This window comes from Pipistrellus hanaki (assembly GCF_964339955.1).
Source record: "Pipistrellus hanaki genome assembly, chromosome: 8".
Taxonomy (NCBI): domain Eukaryota; kingdom Metazoa; phylum Chordata; class Mammalia; order Chiroptera; family Vespertilionidae; genus Pipistrellus; species Pipistrellus hanaki.
Window position 1 is genome coordinate 43,027,483 of NC_140510.1, and position 21,774 is coordinate 43,049,256.

General features: G+C 43.6%; 1 protein-coding gene across 1 annotated transcript in view; it reads right to left on the reverse strand.

Annotated features, from left to right (window-relative positions):
• The window catches only part of STK39 (serine/threonine kinase 39), a 252,613-nt gene that overhangs the window by 170,967 nt on the left and 59,872 nt on the right, over positions 1 to 21,774 (reverse strand). Inside the window, exons 2-5 of the mRNA XM_084892329.1 lie at positions 19,345 to 19,457; positions 6,362 to 6,470; positions 2,723 to 2,864; positions 1,217 to 1,272 (exon numbers count right to left, since the gene is read on the reverse strand). Of these exons, the coding sequence (XP_084748455.1) occupies positions 1,217 to 1,272; positions 2,723 to 2,864; positions 6,362 to 6,470; positions 19,345 to 19,457 (420 nt within the window). The remainder of the gene's footprint in view (positions 1 to 1,216; positions 1,273 to 2,722; positions 2,865 to 6,361; positions 6,471 to 19,344; positions 19,458 to 21,774) is intronic.

Sequence of the window (21,774 nt, forward strand, 5' to 3'; positions counted from 1 at the left end):
GTTCATTAAGTTTACTGACTCATTTCCTTTCATTTGTTTTACTAAGTCAGAATTTACATGGTTTAAAATTCAGCATGTTATGAAAGTCATACACTTAAGCAGTGAGGGGTAAACAATAAATCAGACAGATGACTCAAGGCCTGTCCTTGTGTTGGGCGTGTGTTTGTTTTCTGCTGAAGCTCTTGCATTTCGAATAATAACCCCAAACCCTCCGATTTGTTTAGGGAAAAAAAACCTGGGATCAAGGACCGTGATCAACTCTCATCTAATAACTAAATTCATGTTAAACACACACATACACACACACACACACACACACACACACACACACACACCCCATGGCTCTTTCTCTCCAACTCAAAAAAGAAGCAGATTAGGCCGATTCAACATTTGGGGCGAACTCCAACATTCTCCAACGACAGATGTTAGGTCAGCGATTCTCACCAAGGAGGATGCCAGTAATATCTCCTGCCTGGAGCCAGAAGGCTGAGCCCCTTCAGTGACAGGGACAGTCCATTACAGGGAAGGACTGGCCAGCCAAAAATGCCAAAAGCACTGACAGCCGAGAGGACTGCTGAGACAGGCCTTCATGGCCAAGGGTAAAACAAGAGTCAACCTGCATCAGGCTACGTATTACCCCAGGCCACTCAGATTCCTCGAGGAGCATTAACAAAATGAGAGGTTCTGTACTTAAAAGGGCTGTCTGATGCATTCACTCGGTAGACACTTACTTGTCAGCGTGCCAGATGACGGTGGAGAATAGCCAGGCAGGTCAGATTTAAGAGCCAAGTAAGCCCTAGATTTTAAGAACTCACAATTCTTTCTACCACCTCTTTTGAAATAAAAGATTTTAGATTACCGGGCACAATGCTTTAAAGTTTCAAACTCATTAAAAAACTCTCAAAGTGCTTTTCTTGCAGTTATATAAATATCACCAGTATTCAATCTAAAAAGGTAGAAAATATAATTAAAAATAAAACTTTTCTTTATCAAAGGGCTATTATTTAAAAAATAATATTTCTCGGACGATCTAACAAAGATTTATCAAAACAATAGGAAAACATGTTATGCCTAAGAACCAAACATTCTATAATACAGAAGCCCAAATACATTCTTAAAATAGGTTATGTGAATTTATTAACTTCTTAGGCATGATTCTATATTCAGTGAAAATATAACACTTCTGTAAACAAGATTTTATCTTTATCAGCTTTACCTGCTATTTGTACTGAACCATCCTCACCCAGAAGAATATTACCAGCTTTCAAATCCCTATTAGGAAAAAAAAGAAGGATGAATTGTGCAGTACCGATATTATATTGCATTAATTCACTCAGGGAGATTTTAAAGCATATCATAGAATACAGGTACTTTGGCATTATTTTATAAATACTAAAATTATAACATAGATTTCAAAAATTATAAAATACATGTGATTTTATAGTTTGTTCCTAGGGAGTGGTTAGGATGTTAGTAACAAATATTTTCTGTGAAATCAATATCCAGATTTAATTAAATCAATAGTGAGTAGATGCTTCCTTTTATGTTAGAGTTAAGATTGCCCATATATTCACAATACTATTGTTTTATCAAGAATGTAAAGCTGTTCTATTGTTTGTGGTGTAATTCCAAATTCATCACATCAGCTTCTTAAAAAATTGATTTGATCAGTCTCTCCTCTGAAGAGACACTGATTATGAACACGACTTATAATATTCTACAATATATTTCTTCATTATATAGAAGTGTGCTGAGTGGTCTTAATAATTTAAAAATGACAGCCAAAACCGGTTTGGCTCAGTGGATAGAGCGTCGGTCTGCAGACTGACAGGTCCCAGGTTCGATTCTGGTCAAGGGCATGTACATTGGTTGCAGGCACATCCCCGATGGGGGGTGTGCAGGAGGCAGCTGGTCGATGTTTCTCTCTCATCGATGTTTCTAACTCTCTATCCCTCTCTCTTCCTCTCTGTAAAAAAATCAATAAAATATATTTTAAAAATAATAACTTAAAAATGACAATCTATAAGTTTAGTTTCTAAAGTAATATTTTTCTAATTATGGAAAAAGAGTAAATTGCTCACTTATAGTTTGGGGTAGGGAAATTAAACTATTAGTATTACTGGTAAATGGTTATCTAGTTACAACTATTTCTAATGGTTATCTAGTTACAACTATTTCTAAAGTAATATTTTTCTAATTATGGAAAAAGAGTAAATTGCTCACTTATAGTTTGGGGTAGGGAAATTAAACTATTAGTATTACTGGTAAATGGTTATCTAGTTACAACTATTTCTAAGATAACGCTAACCCACCCAAAACACCAGGCACTCATAGTCTATGTTGTTTGGCTATCTAAATTGGCATTTTATAACACAAGGAAGATGAAATCAGTGCCTCTTCCTTCCCTCTCACCATCATGTCAAAAATAATGAACACATTACAATGTCTGAAACAGTCTAGCCTGCATTAAAAAGTTAGAAATGATATCCAATTCAAATGAGCATGCTTCCAGAGCAGCATGTGAACTGATGTTTTTTCCTGAGTCCACTCAGTACTCTCTATATTCTATTTTTTTTCTTAAGTATCCCCCCACCTCATCTATGTAGCCTACATTAGAAACAGTGCCAATCCCTACCCACCTGCAATATGTCTTTCCTTAATATTCTTTACTAACTAGGACTAAAGGGACAGCTGAGTTTGAACATGTCTGCGGAGGCCGTACCTGTGAATCTGGCCGTTTCTGTGCAGATAGTCTAAGCCTTCCAAAACCTCTTTAAGAATTGTTGCTATTATTGCCTCTTCCAGAACTCCGTTCTTGTGTTCTCCTCGGTTGACGATGTATTTGATGATATCCAACATTGAACCTAAGTGGACAGGCAAAAGAACGGAAAAACTGGGTGGGCGTCATCATTACCTTTTCAGAATGGGGTTCCCTGTTTAGAAAAGTAAACGAGGACATAAAAATGTGTTTTTTGTCTACAAGTATCCCCAAGGCACACAAACACACGGCAACGCATGGCCAGACACAGGACATACACGTTTGCGGGCTCACTTCCTGTTGAAGTAAATGCGAAGGATTCTGGGTCCGGAACCAGAAGACTATTCAGGGCCACTGCCCAGGGAACCCCTTTTCCCCTAGGCATGCAATTGGCTACAGACTCAAAAGAGGGCTCAAGACATCAGAACTGGGGCGGGGGGGGGGGGGGGGGGGGGGACCAGAAAGCCAGGAGAGAGGAGGTAGGCATGCAATTGGCTACAGACTCAAAAGAGGGCTCAAGACATCAGAACTGGGGCGGGGGGGGGGGGGGACCAGGAAGCCAGGAGAGAGGAGGCAGCAGTGAGCCCCAGAGCAACCGGTACAGGTGGGAGGAGAGAAAAAAGGTGTGTTACCTCCAGGCCTGCTGAGAACAGGAAGATTCCTTTCTGTGACTCCAGGCAATCTTTATTTTTACTGACGTGGTAATTGACGTACTGACTTTTTATGATTAAAAAAATGAATACACAGTACTCTGTTATAACAAACAGGTTAGTATCCTTGGCACTGTGAATTCATGTTTCAGCACAGAGCAATTAATATTCCGAACCTCTGGGTCATTTTAAAAACCAATATTCCCCAGGGGAGTCAACATTTCTGACGAGTTAACAAATGGCTTACCTCAGGACCTGACTTTGGCTCCAGGCTCTCAATGATTAACTCAGAGGGCTGAGTTTCCTCATCGGATGTTACTACGCCAGATTAACCGCCCACCCCTCATTAAGAGATGGAATGTGATAAAATATTATAGACGGAAACAAATGCACATGTCCTACCTCAGAGAGAAATGGAACATCTGTTTATTCATTGACTCTTGGGTTTTTGGCTCATTCAGAATATTATACTTCCAAAACCATTTGATTTTTACCTTATAAGGACACACCATGCCAAGCATATATGCAGTGCTGGCCTGGCTGCGGAAAGCGAGCTGAGCTAGCATCCACATCTGCCCACACTCGCTTTCCCTGTGGAAATGCAAAACCTGTTCCTCTTACCCACTGAAGCCCAGGAGACTAAACTGTTTTCTTTCAAAAGACAATGAAATTTTCTAGCAAGTCCTGAGGAAAGTGAACCGGGGATATTCTCAGGCTTATAAAAGGTTAATTGGGATAAAAATAAATAAAGGAAGTAAAATCCTCAGCCTCAACAGAGTATTTGGGGCTATCCAGCATCCCAAGTTACCGTGGGTGGGCCCCTCGGAGAAGAGAGTGGATCCTGTCATCGATAAAGTGCCATCCTCCCGAGAACCAAGAAGCAGGCCCGACACTTGACTGCTGTGTCTGGCTCCAATAGGCTTCCCTTTGCTTCTGTCTTTCCTTTTTCATTTCACTTTTTAATTAAAAACCAAGTAGGCACTCAAGGAGACAATGGTGCACAGGATTGACAATACCAGAACAGAACGGAACTCGAAGCTGCCAGGCTCCCTACTGAGACCACCCCAGCAGCCCCAAGGCCATTACAAGGGATTCGTCATCTCATTTTTGGGCTTCTGCTTGATCCAAGATACTTTCTTTAAAAAAATTAAAATGCCCCCCTGGCTCAGCCTTAGCTGGCAAAGGGTCTGCAGATGAAAATGGGTTGTTCTACTGCCCATGTTGTGCTGAGCCGGTTTGGGCTTCATCCAGGAACCACAAAATGTTCTCCTTTGCTCCTTAACCCCACTTCACATCTCAGGATGCTACACAGTGTGTGGCCCTGGAGAGAGGACATGCTGGAGAAGTGGGGATGCTGGATGTTATGAAGGAAATAACTTGTTTTCTGTGCTTCAGTTCTGGGGCCAGTAAAGGGAAGGTGATAATACGTCCAGCGTTGCTTTGAAATCAACAGGTCCCACAGTCACAATTCCAACACGGACAGTAACTGTGACCTTGGGCAAGCTATGGAACGCTCTGATCTTTCTGAAAACAGGGATGGTGACACCTGCCATTCAAGGATGCTGTCTACACTCCATGAAATAAATACTTCGCCTTGAATAGGATCTAACCACAGAGTAAGTGTTAGACAAACTTAAAGGCTATCATTATCGTTCCCTATCAATTATGATGCTAAAAGGTTAAAAGAAATAAAATATGAAAGTGCAAAAGTGCCTTATCAATTATACGGCCCCGGGCTTTTATAACTTCAGTGATCTGAGGCCGGTGCGGGAAAGTGACTTTCCCTGCCGAGTGCAAACATGTGATAAAATAGTGCCGCTTCTGATCTATACCGCACGCAAATAATTTAACATGCGGGAGGTCTCTCTCCGTTTCAACTGACACAACATTTACTGAGGACCCCACTGGGTCTCAGATACAATGAATTAAAAGTGCATCTGAGCCTTAGCTCAGTGGAAGGGCATGTACATGGGTTGCAGGCTCAGTCCCTGGCCCCGGTCAGGCCACATGTGAGAGACAGCCAATTGATGTGTCTCTCTCACATCAATGTTTTCTCTCCCTGTCTCTCCACCTCCTCTCCACTCTCTCTAAAAAAAAAAAAAAAAAAAAATAGGAAGATATCCTTGGGTGAGGATTAACAAAACAAGCAAACAAACAAAAAAAGTACATTCAACTGTGCTTTCGTCACAAATCCACAATCTAAATCTGCACTGTCCAACACTGTAGCCACTAGCCACCTGTGCTATTTAAATATAAGCTAATTAAAACAAAACAGAAATTCAGTCCCTCAGCAGCACCAGCCAATGTCATGTGCTCCAGAGCCACATGTAACTAGCAGACACTGGAGAGCACTGGACAGAACATTCCCATCGCCACAGCACTGAAATGATGCATTATACTGCACTGTGTTAAGGACTTGAATACTGTTAAAAAGGAATGGGTTTAGGGAAGGAAGAACTGGTTAACGTTTTTGAAGACAGCACGGGATAGCTGCAGAGAACAGGTGAGCTTTTAGAACTTGAACACATGGAGAGGAAAGGGCAGGTCTAGGGCTGAGGGGCAGCGCACATGAGGGCACAGAGACGTCAGAGAGCAGGGAGTCTAACCTACGCCATGAAAATAGTGGTAGAGGGGACATTAGAAGTTAAGCTGAATTGGACTTGATTCTCTAAGCAAACCTTTTTTTAAATTGATTTTAGAGGGAAAGGGAGAGAAAGTAAAACATCAATGAGAGAAACATTGATAGGCTGCCTCCCACTGGGGATTGAGCCTACAACCTGGGCATGTGCCCTGATCATGAATAGAACCAGCAACCTCTTGGTGCATGGGATAGTGCTCAACCAACTGAGCCACACCGGCCAGGGCCCATGCAAAACTTAAATATGGGTGTAAGGGGATCAAATCTGAAATCGTAGCCAAGGAAAACAAGCAAACAATGACAAAATCCACTTACCTCCACTTAGTAATTTCATGACCAGCCAAAGTTCATCTTTTACCACAAAAGAGGTGTAATAGGTCACTACGTTGGGATGGCTGCACTGACTCATGGCTTGAATTTCTTTCTATAAAAAAAAGTAAGACATGACACAGTAGTACCATGGGGTGAAAATCGGGAAAATGCAAGTGAACCACAGTTGAGCATCTGGCTGACTTTCCCACTTACAAGCATGTCTGGGGAGGGGGCTATGGTAAGGGGCTGCCTAAACCTTTACTTCAAAGAAGCTACCTCAGACCTAACCCTCTTACTCTCATTATCAACTTGCTAGAATCAGAAAGGCGTGTACAGACCATAGACGACTGAACCAGCCACAGGTCAGAGGAATTTCAGATCGCTATATTGCCCAGACGACCCCCCACTCTGCCAGCAAAGACCCTGCCGTACATGACTACGTGCCTCCGACCTGAATGGAGGCCTCCACAGACAGACAAAAGGCTAGGTGAGTGTTAGGAGACATGCTGGGTCGGGGCCACCCTGAACTCTGGTGCGTGTCTCAGCTCCTCCCTCATCTAAGAGGGAACCACACAACTGTTTCTGGTTTTCTCAGGACTGCTATGATGGTAAGTGGGAAAATACACAAGAAAATGCTAGATTATCATTTCCCAAAATATTTTCCTTGGTAAATGTTCCATCAAGGAGATAAAGGGGCAGAGGGGGATTGGTGAAGCGAAATGGGCCTGAAAAACGTCAGCTACTAAATCTCACTCTAAAAGAGTCACAGGAAGATTAGTATTGTCAAAGGCTCGGAGAAGTCCCGTGCTAGATAAACTGTCCTAGCTGAATCCAGATTAACGATGCAGGTTAGGCAACACTGCTGTAGTTTTATAGAGAGACACAGAACAGCCAAGTTTTGAAATCTTACAAATCATACAAATGGAAAACTTCAATAAACCATAGTTTTCAGCAGTAGTCATTTTGGTTTTGGTTTGTCATTTTAAGTTATTGCCAAATGACTGGTATAAAGCTTCAGCCAAATGATAACCCTCAATCAAAGGTATCAGACAAGTGTAACTCACCTTTAAGGTGCTATCGACAAGCCACAAGTAAAACCTGTTATCAAAGAAACCTCACTTATGCTACCATGTATTTATGATGAAAGAAGAGAGTATTTGTGCATCCTATTAATATTTTCAACAACAATGAGCATCTAGTTAACTTTGAGCTAATGTAAAATTGCCTGACAATAACATTCCAATTTGGGCTACAATCTTTGCATATTCAGTACTAATTAATCCTCAAATTATTAAAACCCTATATGTCAGATAACTGCCAAAATACCAAGACATGCAACACATATACACACCTTATTTTTATATTAGAGGCCCGGTGCATGAAAATGCATGCACTGAAGGGGGTGGGGGGGAGTCCCTCAGCTCAGCCTACCACCTCTCATGTCCGAGAGCCCTCAGGGGCGAGAGGCAACCCGGAGATCAGGGGAAGGTGACACCCCTATCACACCTCTGCTGCTGCCACTGCCGGCAGCGCCATCCTTGGCTGGCCCTGGTTCCCTGAGCCTCGGACAGCCCTGGGCAGCTGGACAGCTGCCATCCGAGGCTTGCCTGTGCCTTGGGCCAGCCCTGGGCAGCTGGGGAGCTGAAGGGACTGGGGGACTCCAGAGGCAGGAGCGCGGGACCCACCTGGGGGCAGGCCCAGCCATCCTGCAAGATGCTGAGGGGGCTGGGCACCACCATCATTTCCTTTTAATTATTTAAGAACAGTTTCCCTTCACTGTTTCCCTATTCCATTTAACTGATCACAGGTTTTCTAAATCTGACACTTTCGATTCAGCAACTCCTGTCCTTTGAGCAAGATCTGAAACCTGAGTTCCAGTTTCCATCTGTCTCTGGTGTTAGGTTTTGATGCCATAAGATGCTTCTGAAGGAGAAATGGCATGCTGCCCAGGCCATTCCTATTTCAAGTCACTAGCATCTGCTCACTGTGGGCACGGCCCACTTGGAAGGCCTGTAGCGTTAGGCAAGGTCCAGCTTAAATGGATGCCTCTGCTGTTCACAGAAATGGGGATGATGTTTCTCGAAAATATGTGTGCTCTACATTCTCACCATTTCATTATCAATGTAAATGCCTTTCAAGCCTTCCAACTCCTAAATCATTAATCAAAATGCACAATAACCCACCAATACCCATATGAAAAGAAATCCTTCTGCAATAATGCAAAGTTGGGCCAGAGTCTGAAAAAACACTTTTTTTTTTTTTAGTTCTTTGCGTTTAGAGAGCCTGTATCATTTCCTACCCAGAGTATCACGTTCCCTGACAAGGTAGTGAACATACTGTGAAACTGTGTGTGTGTGTGTGTGTGTGTGTGTGTGTGTGTGTTTGTGTGTTTTATATGGGGGTGAAAGGGGACAGAAGGAAGAAAGGAAAAGAGAGAAACTCTTTTAATTAACCTAGGGAGAAATTCTTTTAGAAAACCTATAGATATAACAAATTCCATTCCTTCAAAATTTGGGGTCTTAGTGACAATCTATCAGCTAAATTTCCCAGCTTTTCCCAATGCCTTAACTTCACTCATAGGATAGGCAAAGCCATGTATTCCCAAGCACACTCATTTCCTCCTGTCTCTGAAAATTACAAAAGGATTGACCAAAGAATAAATGGATATGATTTTCAAAAACCTTTTTATCCAATTCTTCCTGTAGAATGAATGAGTGCTAATGTTTTATTCTCTTAATTAGTGTATAATCCATGGGAGAAGTGTGATTGAGATGCTTTTCAAACTTGAATATGCACACAGATCACCTGGAGACCTTGTGAAAATGCAGGTTCTGATCCAGGAGGTGTGGGTTGCGGCTAGAGGTTCCACGTTTCTAACAAGCATTTCCAAGTGGCAAAGTGGCAGGAGGCAGGCAGAGAGGCACCTGGATGGTGGGAATGTGAAAGAAAGGCCTGAGTAGAAGAGCAGGCCTAGCTAGTCTCACCTAAAAAGGGGCCTGGCAGGCGGGGGTCAGTGGTTGAACATCGACCTATGGGCCAGGAGATTATGGTTCGATTCCTGGCCAGGGCACATGCCTGGGTTGTGGGCTCGAGGCCCAATGCGGGGTGTGCAGGAGGCAGCCAATCAATGATTCTCTCTCATCATTGATGTTTATATTTCTCTCGCTCTCTCTCTCCCTTCCTCTCTATAAAATCAATTTTTTAAAAAAAAATTTAAGGCAAAAGAGGGTAGGAAGCAAAGCTGGAAGTAAAGGAGACTATGGCATTAAAGTGGTCTGAATGTCACAACTACGGGAAAAGAGTAAAAAAATTCAAAGGGAGAGAAAAAAACACCAGGTCAAAGTTGGAAGAACTCAAATGACTCTCAAATCCAGGCAACACAACTGGCAAAACTATAGTCAAGGAATGTGACACAGTTGGCTCCCTGGGAAGTCCAGTGAAATAAGACTCGGACGTGTCACCAAGTGCCAACCCACGCGATGGCGCGGCACTGAACCTTCCCCAGGGCTTGCAGTGCTGGGTTTGCCCATGCAGCTTTATCTGAAACGCATCGCAAGTCCCATTTCACAAAAGTGAGAAAACTGACCTAAAACCGGGTAGTAAGGAAGGGCCTTTCCATCTGCTAAACCGGAAGTGCCAGCCACCACAGCATCCCTCTGCTGGGAGCGGTGCAGCTGGAGGAGACCACGAGGGACTCGCGCTGCCGCTGTGCCAGCCCAGCCAAACTGGCCAAACCGGGGACCACACAGGCGCCTCTGGTGGGATGCACTGGGTTTAGTGCCCTGCCCTGGGAGGGGGGAGAAAAAAAAAAGAAAAAAAAAAAAACACCTGGGAAAATGGGAGTGGGAAGACCTTTTTAAATATTTATAAGGGATTTTCCAATACCGCTGTATGGCGTTTGTTTCTCCTGCCCTTGTCAAAACAAATTTATTTCCCTATAAAGAGCACTGTGAATGAGCAGGAAGTCTAATTAGCAAGGGTGTGGCCCAGCGGGAGCCACGTAAGGGCCGAAGCAGTCTAGGATGCAGCAGGCTCTGCAGCTTGGATCTGCCACTGACCAGCTTGGTAACCTGGGCGGCATCTTTGAGCCTCAGTTTCCTATTCTGTCAAAGGAGCTTACTAATGCTATCTATATAGGATTGCTGTGCTACAAGCGAAATGAGGTTTATGAAACTTGCAAAATGCCTAGCACATAACAGGAATGTTAAAGGTCAGTCTCTCAGTGTCTCGGTTCCTTCTGAACCACATGGGTCACTAATCTCAAGAGACCGATCCTGGCAGGGGCACTCACCTTTTCCTGCAGAAACGCCACAGAGTGGGCTCTGGGTGCCCTGCTGGCTCAAGGAGTGTCTCACACTGTGTGCAGAGGTCACTGGGCCAGGAATTTTTATTCCTGACTCTTCACTGTCCCCACCCATGCTTCTCCTAGTTTTCTCCTCACTTGTGTTGAATTACACAACCTGTCATCCTTCATATAACCTACACTGCCTCAAGCCCTTGTCGAATAAGAAGTGTAAACATCCACTTGTGCAAAGGACTCAGAACAGAGAGAAATAAGAGTTTGAAGATATGAGAAATAGGCAAAAGTTAAAGCCTAGTTTCTTTTGTCCCTTAAGATCATAATATTCACACGGAAAGTAAAAGAGTTTAAATGAATTCTGGATTCAAAATATTAAACTATACTTAGCCAAATTAGCATATTTTCACAACTTATGTAAATTCTAAGTAAATTCTTCCCTATCTGATATTGATGGCAAAATATCCTGCTCAGCCTCAGTTAAGAAAATCAAGCCTACGCTCCAACATTAATGTGCAGTTAAACCTAAGGAGATGCTGTATCTAACTTCATTCTAAAACGAGGTTCGCAACTCTGGCTGCGCACTGAAATCGCCTAGGGAGCTTTAAAAAGTACTAATGCCTGGATGGCAGCCCCGGGGCTGCTGATGTAAACTGGTTTAGGATTCAGCCCAGGAATCAAACTTTTCAAAAGCTCCAGGGTGATTCTCACGTGCAGCTGAGGCTGAGAGCCCTGCCTTCCGGCTGTGCACCGAGGTGCGTTTGTCTTTCAGTGAACGCTGAAACTTGTACCTCTAGGCACATTTTCCCTCTGCAACTTAATCTAGAAAGGAAAAAACAAATACTATTAAATAAAATATGTATTTCCAAGTGCAAGAGATAGTCAAATACATCTATAAAATGTATTCGGCACACTCTAAGTGTTGAGAGAATTGTCTAAATGATAGTAGGGTAACGGTGCTAAATAAAAATGTTTTGCATAGAGTTGTTCTCCAGCTTGTACTTCCATAACATCATCATCACGATGAAGGGCAACCTAGTCAATATTCATAAATAATAGAATACTTTAAGTAGCAGGATTTTTTCAAAAAGAGAACAATAAACTCCTATGATTTCAAATGTCAGCCAAGCAATGGAAGCTCTTATTTAAGAGCAGTGTATTTTTCTGTACTGTCATTTTCAATCATGAAAAATATCACTGGGAGATTTATTTAATTATGAGAAATTACATAATACCTATGCAGAAAACGCTTGCCTCTTTTATATAAGAGAAACAACAGGGAAATACTCAAGGAATACTAAGTCAAATATTCTGGCTTGTACCACTGACAAATGAATCAACGAATGCCCCTTACCACTTAAGTTCTGTAATTATTTTCATATGACTTGGTGTCTGTGTTTATCTAAGTACGGATCAGTTGAAGGAGGCATTAGATATGGAGAAAGTCTAGGTAAGACAGGGCAACATTTTAAGAAATCAGGAAAAGGGAAGCATAAATTCTATGATAGCCTCAATAGGTGTTTGCAGAAGTTGGAAAGCTGCAGACAGCAGTTGTAAAGAGGTGAAGTGTCACGGGAGCCGGAGGTCTGGAAAATCCCGAGAAATCATGATGGGTAAATATCTACTTGCTTACAGAATAGGATGTACATCCTGGGGTTTTGGTCATGATGTTACAAAATTGAGCACTCTGCAAAAACTGTTTGAAAACAAACGAAAGAATTTTGCTTGGAAATGTAGAAGCTGCCAGTGTAGTTATTCTCTTGAAAAGGAACGAGGAGGGGGAAGAAAGCAAAGAATAAAATAAAGATGTTGAAATACTACAGGAAAACTCCACAGGGAAGAGCCGTTTTCTTTAGTTGGCTACAACTAACGGTGCTTCAGCAAACAGGCAGAGGATGCCTGGGAGGTTCTGAAAGCTCTTTAGCTGGAATCTGAATCAGACTCAGCCATCAACAACTACTGAGTGAGCAGGTAGTTGTCAATCGTTGGGAGCACTGTTAAAAGTAAAATCAAAGACTTTAGGACAAGAGGATCACAAAGAATTTTTCTTGTCAGCCAACTGATACCGCTGGAAACCGCCAGGCCAACTGCTGGCACTGCTGCTGACGGGGTTTTATCACCAAAATGGGAGGAGAAAGGACGGTGTCTTCTCTGTTTGGCTCCTGGCCCCCGCCTGGATACAGTCTGCAGTCAGGGTTCTGCCGGTGTGTCAGAAACCCTACTGCCTTTCCCCCAAGTTTTCAGAGTCCGTCTTTTTTAGTAGCAGCTTAATGAATCATAGAGATAACCAAACCAAAATAAGAAAAAAGATAACATAGGAAAGGACTCAAGCAACAGTGGTTTTTCAGAAGTCTACAAGGATGGCAAAAGTGGGATATTAAAAGAGAGGGGGATGTAATTCAATCTGGGAAGATTGTCCCGTTTTCTCCTATTCGAAAAATGTGTCTCTCTGTTACTGAGCACATGTGAGTCCAGAAACACGTGCTCTCGCAATGTCAGGTTCCACTTACTTTAAAAACAAAACAAAAAAATGTGTTCGCCATTTTAGAAAGCCATTTCCAACGAAGGTATAAAATATTTAAAAGTGAATTTAATAACTATATTGAATCAACTATGATATAACATTTAAATTTGATGTTCCAAAAATGAAAACTGTTTTCTCCAACCAAATCACACACATTCCCAAAATAATGTAATTTAAGAGCTGTAAAAATAACTTAGTTTTCCATATATAGTATTTATTCTCTAATTTCTTAAAAATGCATATCATCAAAATATCCAACAATTTCCCATTTCTAATTCTGCTCTCGGTTGGACTGGAACTGGGTAAATACAAACACCAAATCACATGAAAATAATTAAAAGCAAGGGACAAATGACAGCACAAAATTCAATGATTAACACTTGAAATGCTCAAAACAGTGCCATATGAGTGAAGCAGGCTTATATTTGAATTCTGTATCCTTGGTATAAAATATTCTATAAGACACAGCCAAATGTAATTTGTTACCATATGTGATGAGGACTGAGGTAGAATACAAATAATTTACTAATTAGAAAGTTCTTTAGTTCAAGAAAAATAGAAAAATAATTTCACTGATATATAAAGAAAACACACATTACAGCTTCCAGCTTTTTAAGCTTTTGTTCTCAAACTGGTATAAATTTTTCTATAATAAACAAGATATGCAAAAATATCAACATAATTATAGAGATTAGATAAAGCATCACAAGAAATATTCTTTTTAAATGTTAAATCTTAATTAAGTGGAATAAAAAAAATAAATAAAATAAAAAATAAAAACCTAACTAGAGGAACTGCTCAGAGGTCCCCATATATTATAATTTAATTTTTAAATGGTTAGGGAATTAACTAGTCTCTCAAATTTCATTAAAATAAATAAATAAATAAGAATAAAGCTGTAGTAGGGGCAGGCTGGGAGAGGTCAATGCGGGGGGGGGGGGGGGGGGAAGCTAAAGTATATAGCCTTTAATATAAGCTTTACATATAGGTAAAATTGTATACTTAACTAGTGCTCTAAGCTTAGAGCACTAGTTAAGTATACAATTTTACCTATATGTTCCCATAAATTCTAGTTTAGCTCTTCTTAGTTGGGATTCAGGAATCTGTATTTTAACAACCCCACCAGGTGATTCTCATCATGAGAGAAGTTTGGGAAACACTGCTCTAAAGAGAAGGAAGGAAGGAGGGCTGGAAAGGAGGAAAGAAAGGGGAGGAGGAAAGGGAGAGCGGAGAGGAGAAGGTGAGTAAGGAGGGAAGAGCAGATCAAGAGAAACAACAAATAATAAAATAGCGCTACAGCAGAAAGCACAGGGCAGTGGCTTTGTTCGGAGGAAATAAAGTTCTTGACTTATCTACAAATACTATCGAGATGAATAAAATATCTTTCCAGAGAAGCTACAGGAAGAGAAGGGCATATACCAGGATTTTTCTAGCTCCACTAGAAGGGTACACAGGGGGAGCAGGTGGCACACTCTACACCCAAATCCATGCACTCAGAGTGGACTTTGGCTGTCACACCGCAATACCGGAGTGGCCTGACTCTCTCCTAAGTTATAAACAAAGCATCAGTTGCTAGTAATTACTGTTTTTGTCCAGGCAATTTTAAAGTGATTTCATTAAATAATTAATTGTAAAATACATACAGTCACAGAGCTTTGAGGATGAAAATAAAGTAGGATTCCTTAGTGAATGAACGTGGACACTGGGACCAGAGGTGAAACTGACTTGTCCAAAGTCCTTGGATCCCAGCGAAGACCACAGGCCACTGACTCAGGAGCTCTTTTCCCTCTGACGTCAGTTTCAGCACGCATCAGCTTTGTACAGTTTTTTTTTACATGACTTTGCTCGCATTTGTCACCCATCACAGACTAAAATATTTTAAAGACCATTACATATTAGTTTATAATCACTAAACTAGACTTTTTTTTTTTCCTTTCATTTATTTTTGTAAGAAACAAGCACTTTGCCTGGCCCCAGAGTCTTGACTTCTACACATACCGCTCACCTGCCCCTAGAAATTACACTGTAAGTTTTGGTGGCATTGATGTTTGAGAAAGAATGAGAAAATGCTGCTCCGTTTTTTATCACTAGGTACAAAAACAAACAAACAACAACAGACTAAAAATATGAGAACTCAAATCTAGAGGAAAGAATGAGAATGATATAAAGCACATGTGTCAAACACAAGGCCCGAGGGCCAAATCCAGCCCGCCAGGCCTTGCAATGTGGCCCGCACCGCGCTGTCATCACTGCACTCCGCTGTCAGTTTATGACATTGTCAGTTTATGACTGTTCAGTAAACCATTCGGCCCGCGATTTAGGCTGGATTTTAGATTTTGGCCCCTTCTCTGATTGAGTTCGACACCCCTAATAAAGTCTAAAAATCATAAATAAAGTCAAGCACAATAGTGGCCCAGAATGCTAATCAATTCCTGGGGAAAATAAAGGAGAGTGCTCTGAAGGCTGGAAGAGCGGGCTTTAGGATAAATAAAAGGACTATTCACATTTGTAGAATTCATTGTCACCTGATGATAAAGATTGAAAAGACAGATGATTTTAGAAAGAGCAGATTAATCCCTCACTCACGTAATGGATTTTAAGGGAAGTCAAGTGTGCCCTAGAGTAGCTTCCCTAACCTTTGAGGTTGACCACAAACCAGAGAACCAAGTTTTTTCAAGAAACCTCGGGGCCATCTTCACATAGAATATACTAGTCTTTTAAGTGTTTTTAATTGCTGTTAAAATTAATGTTTAGTGAGCATATTCTTTTGTGCTCATCCTTTTCATGGGTCTAAACACAATGTAGATACTCGTTAAGTATTTACCAAATAAATTAATACATGTATATTAGATCTAGAACCAAACTGCCTTTGAGGAATATTACAGTGCTCCTTTCAAGGGAACAAATTCTATCTAAATTGCCAATTATTTAGCACCAATGATCTCATCTAACATTCTCCTCTTCATTGTAAGAGAAGCTGGCACTATAATTATCACTTTGCTTTGGAAATCATGAAATCACTTGAATCCTTCTTCAGCCAAACCTGGAACAAATTAATTCTGTGATGGCAGGAAAATCTACTAATAGCCTCCACCCCACACAGAAGCAGAGTTCAGGGCCAGCTGTCCAAAGCTGCGCTGGGCCTTCATATCTGGCCTGTGTGTAAACCCCACCTGACTCTGGGAGCTGAGTTTCATGGCGGGGTAGGGACGGGTGGAGTGTGGGGTGGGAGGTGATACAGTTTCAGCAGGGGAGGCAGATGTCCCAATAGCCAGCAGACAGTTGATAATTGCGACTTCTATGACATAACACTCACACAAGATAAGCGTTCCAGTGACTATTGTTTCTTGTAAGAACAATGGCTTCCAGTTAACACATGGCACAGAGTGAAATGATGCAGAGCCCTGACCTGCATACAGTGCGTGCACACACACAGAATTAAAGGATGATGAGGACACCGGATGTCCAAACACTGCCAAAATGTGAACCCACAGAGATAATAAAAGTGCGGGTACCAGCAGCGCTGGAAATGGAAAGGATTACAGCAACATTGCACCACACAATCTCATGTGCCAAGAGCTAGACCACAACAGCCTGGCACCATTAGACAACCTATACTATACATTCCACTTGTTTTTGTTTGCAAAGGACCTGGCAATAAGACATCCCAAAAAACCATCACCATCCCCAACCCATCTCTAGAAATATCAAAGTCAAAGGCTCAAGATAAAAGAAAGATCAAGGCAATAACACAAAGTACCTTTTTAAATGAAAATAGATAATCATCCTATATAATAAAAGGCTAATGTTCAAATCAACCAAGCGGTGGAACAACTGGTTGCTATGACATGCACTGACCACCAGGGGGCAGATGCTCAACGCAGGAGTTGCCCCCTGATGGTCAGTGTGCTCCCACAGAAGCTGGGCTCTGGTGAGGAGCCTCTCCCACCTCCATGGCAGTGTTAAGAATGTCTGACTGATGGTTTAGGCCCACTCCCAGAAGCGGGCCTAAGCCATCAGTCAGACATCCTCTGAGGGCTCCCAGACTGCGAGAGGGCGCAGGCCAGGCTGAGGACCCCTCAAAATGCATGAATTTCATGCACTGGACCTCTAGTACATATATATTAACACAATATGGGAATTAAGGGGGGGGAGGGGGGCGGAGTAAGCAATCCCACAAATCCTATAACCTCAGATTAATGGAATTAAGCATGCAGACTTAAAAGCAGAAGTCCTTATACTGACAGCTCCACCTAAATCACAGGTACCTCCAAGCAATACTTATAGGCTCTGGAAGCAGAAAAAAGAGCCTGGAATGACTATCTCCTACTTGGATTCTACACAGCTACCATCCCTTATAGCCGATCACTAATGAAAATCCAGCAGAGGGAAACACGGATGCTCTGGGCAGCAATGAGAGCTTGGTGGAGGCCAGGGAGGGACCACGGCACTGGCCCCGAAGGCAGGTCCCAGAACTCAGACACTGTGAACAGAAAGCTTACCCATGTTCTGTCCAGTATTCTGCTGGTGGCAAAAGGAAGGCTGTGAGGCCTACAACAGAGCACCACAACCAAACACATGGGCAACGTCTTCGGTGATATTTCCCAACAGTGCGTAAGTTTAAAGGTATACTCTAAACTTTTTAAAAAACAAATGTATACTTAGGATAGCCATAGAATCCGAGGCTCCCAAAGCCATCTTAGAGACCTCCCCATCCAACTCTCGTTTAAAATAGGGCAAAGCTGCTATGTAACCTGACTACAGTCAAAGAACAAGTTAGTGGCAGAAGCAGGACCTGACTCTCCCCACAGTCCGCTCAACACTTTTTCCACTCAGGGGAAGTGACCTTGAAAACCGGTCAGATGATAGAGGCACAATTTTATTGGTCACGGTAACAGCAAGCCACACAAGTACACAGTAACAGTTTCAGAGAGAGAAAAGCACCCAGAGGGTGAAAGCCTTCATTCAATGTATGCGACATTTTTTAAATTGGCATTAAATTATCGGAAGCCCTTGATTTAATCTGAGTTTTTGCTGGCAATCTGATGCTTCAATCCCAGTGAAATCTATGCCTTGTGTAGCCTAATTTAAAATGTAAGGCCAAACAGATCTGGAAAAGTACAGCCTATCCTTGTACTTAATTTATACTATAGTGGGCTGTAATTAAGCCTGAAATAAAAGCTATATTCTGAGTAAAGACAAAAAGCTCTTGTTAACGGCATTCCATTCCTAATGTCGAATATAACAAAAGCCTTCTTCATTTGGAACCAGCCGTCATTATCGTTTGTAGCTTGCATGGGGCTGTTGGACTAATATTTGCACTGGGATTAGTGTTGGGATAACCAATCAGTTAACTCCTCCACTGCGGTCTTCTATTATTCCCAAATAAATGGCCAAAAGGCAAAGGAGAAAATTGGCAGGCAGAACGACAACTATATTTATGAGATTAAACTCGCAAACCCTTCACAGTTTGCCAGGCAACTAATAAACCATTTGCCAAGCTGTTCATTTAATAATGAGTCACTTAAGCCAAAAGCAAATGTTCCTTCAACCAACCAACGCTACCCGCATTGCCGCCACGCTGACGAGCTCCAGTTATTTATGTGGTGTGCTTCCATTGACAGTAAGAAGTACACACGGTGCCGTGTGCTAAAACAGCAAACTCCTCTTACTGGCCCGACGTAAGCCACCCTGTAGCGTTCTGAGTAACCGGGACGCGTAGGTGATTTCGTAATTCAGGAAAGCCAAGAGCACCGACGCACTGTTTGGGGAGCGATTCCCATTGGCGTCACGACTCTAGACTGAGGGCCGGAAGCTCCCCACCTCGCCCTGCGGTCAGTGTCACATGGCCTTAGGTCATCTAACTGGGTCTGTTCCCTGGTTTTATAAACCGGTGTCAGCACCGAGACCATCCCCACCCAGGAATGGTGAGGGCCGAGCAGCATGCTGTTTGTCCAAGCACAGCACGGTGTACTCTGCAACACAGCCAGGAGGCCCGGTGTAAGGAATCGGGGGAGGAAACGGTGTGGGGGCTGCCTGCTGAGGGACCCGCGTCTACACACACACACACACACACACACACACACACACACACCCCGCGCTGCCTGAGCTCTCTCCTCTCCTGCTGCTCGCTCCACAGACCCGGAGCCCTTCCCTTTTACTTACAAGCAGCTCGTCCATGCTGGTCTGGCATTTTTCCAAGTTGATCCGCTTTATGGCCACACGTTCCTGCCTGGGTTTGCAGAGGGCAGCCTGGACCACAGCAGTAGCTCCGCTGCCTGAAGAGAAACAGAGAAATGGAGACAACGAAAGCTATCAAACGGCACACTTTCTGGTAACTGTTCACAATACACACACACCCCTCCACCGATATCTTTTTTAAAAGGTCTTCTGTTCAAAGTATTCAAAACATTACTATATGGCATCCTTTTTTTAATTTTAAATGTATTTTATTGATTTTTTTTTTTTTTTTTTTTTTACAGAGAGGAAGAGAGAGAGATAGAGAGTTAGAAACATCGATGAGAGAGAGTCATCGATCAGCTGCCTCTTGCACACCCCCTACTGGGGATGTGCCCGCAACCAAGGTACATGCCCTTGACCGGAATTGAACCTGGGACCTTTCGGTCCGCAGGCTGACGCTCTATCCACTGAGCCAAACTGGTTTTGGTTATGTGGCATCTTTTTACAGACTTTCTTAAGTAGGAAATAATTATCTGGAGGGAGGGAAAGGGGAACACTGGGCTTTCCCACAGGATACAGAGGCAGGGCTGAGCTTCCCAAGCCAGGAAGGTGACCCCATCCAAAGAGCTCCCTTGGGTACAGCACCTTTACTGCCGCCCACAAAAAAAGGGGCATGAACATCAAGCACACCCCTGCTCGGCAGCCATCCCCACCCGCAGGTCCTGGTATTTCCTAACATCAGGCCCTTTAAAAAGCTCAGGCTCCTCTTCCACGTCAGCCCAAACCACTCCGCCTCAGCCTGAGCTCCCGCAGGGGCTCCACGAGGTCCTGTGGCAGCTCACCTATCTGCTCTGAGCGCCCGTGGAGCCTCTTTCGCCTGCACGTGCTCTACAACCAGAAAAGCAGAAATCGACCTGAGTGGAAAGCGGGACTTCCAAGGATGCCAAGCAAAAGGATGCAGACATGTAATTACGAAGTCTGTCGGCATTCCCGTGAACCGAATTTCCTTTTCCTGAGGCTCCCCGATCGCTACCTAATGCACTCAGACTCCTAGGAGACCGAGTCATGTCGTTATTCATATTTTTAAAAGAGCAAAATGTAGACATGTAATGATCTGTGGCAGAGCACAAAGAGCTCCTAATTGGATTTACTAGTGTATTCCACGGGGGCAAGAGACCTCCTCTGGGTTAAGGCAGCTCCCCTCTGCAAAGAATACCAAAGACCTCCTTCCAAGACTGTGCGCAGGATTCTGCCAAAGGGGCCCGGGAGGGACCAGATACCATCCTCCTTACAGTTTTGTTTTCTCCAGGCACTACCTCTCCAATCAACTACCTTCAAAGGGGAGAAGGAGCATCTTCTGGCCACAAGGAAGAGATCGGCGCCAGGTTATCTTCCGTATGTGACAGGAAGGCAGGACATCTCTAGTGCAGACCCTGGCTTTACCCCCACAAGGAAGTGCCCGAAGGGGGGTCTGTGGAGCTCAAGTTCTGCCCTTCCTCCTGCCCTGCGGCCTCATCCTCAGCCCCGGGCCCTAACTGACCCGCCCCCTCCGGCAGATCCCTCTGACGCTCCAAAGCCAGGTCTCCAAGGTCAGGCTCCCCGCTGCAGGAAGGCCAGCCTGTGTTCCTGAGGGTCGTGCTGACTTCCACTGCACAGCAGGCACTTCACTCAGACAATTCTCCCCTACAAGCCTCTGCTTTTTATCAGCCTCATTCTGTATGTGAGAAACTGACCCACGCAGCTGGTAAGTACCTGAGCTGGGACCTGAGTCTGGTCTGCCAGACCCCAGCCTGTTTCCTACTTCACACAGACCACAGCACACGCACGCTCCCTCCCTCCCTCCCTCTGGCCTTGCTACGGAAATATCTTCTTCTGTCCTATATGGTTGAAGAAAAGAGAAACAGCCCAACGGGCCTCTCTCTCTAGAGTTCAGTTGCGGGAGCGAGTGCTGTTGTCAGCGGGAGCCGAGGAGGGCCTCCCTGTCCCTGACCTCCCTGCCTGCTCCATCGGTGGCTACTCCCGGGCCCGCTGGATTGGCCTCCCTGGCCTGCAGATGGGCCTGCAGACCACAGCGTGCTGGGCTCGATCCAACATGCTCCAGATACCAGCACCAATCACTACAAAGAGCCTGCTGATAACGAAGTGCATTTTTCCAGCCAAGGTCTCCGGAACAGCAGACTGTAGCACAGAAAGGGACGCGGAGCTAGTTAGCTCTGGGTCCGGTACCCAGGAGGGAAGTCAGCAAACATCTTTAACCAGCTCTGAGGGGAAGTCCGTCTCAGCCCTTGCTGTGGTAAACCTCCCTCCAACCCCACGCCTCCCACCTTAATCCCCATCCCAAACGTCCTCAGACCAGGGGGACTGAGACACAGGGAAACGGAAACCAAATTCCCAAAGGGATAAAACAGGTGCGTG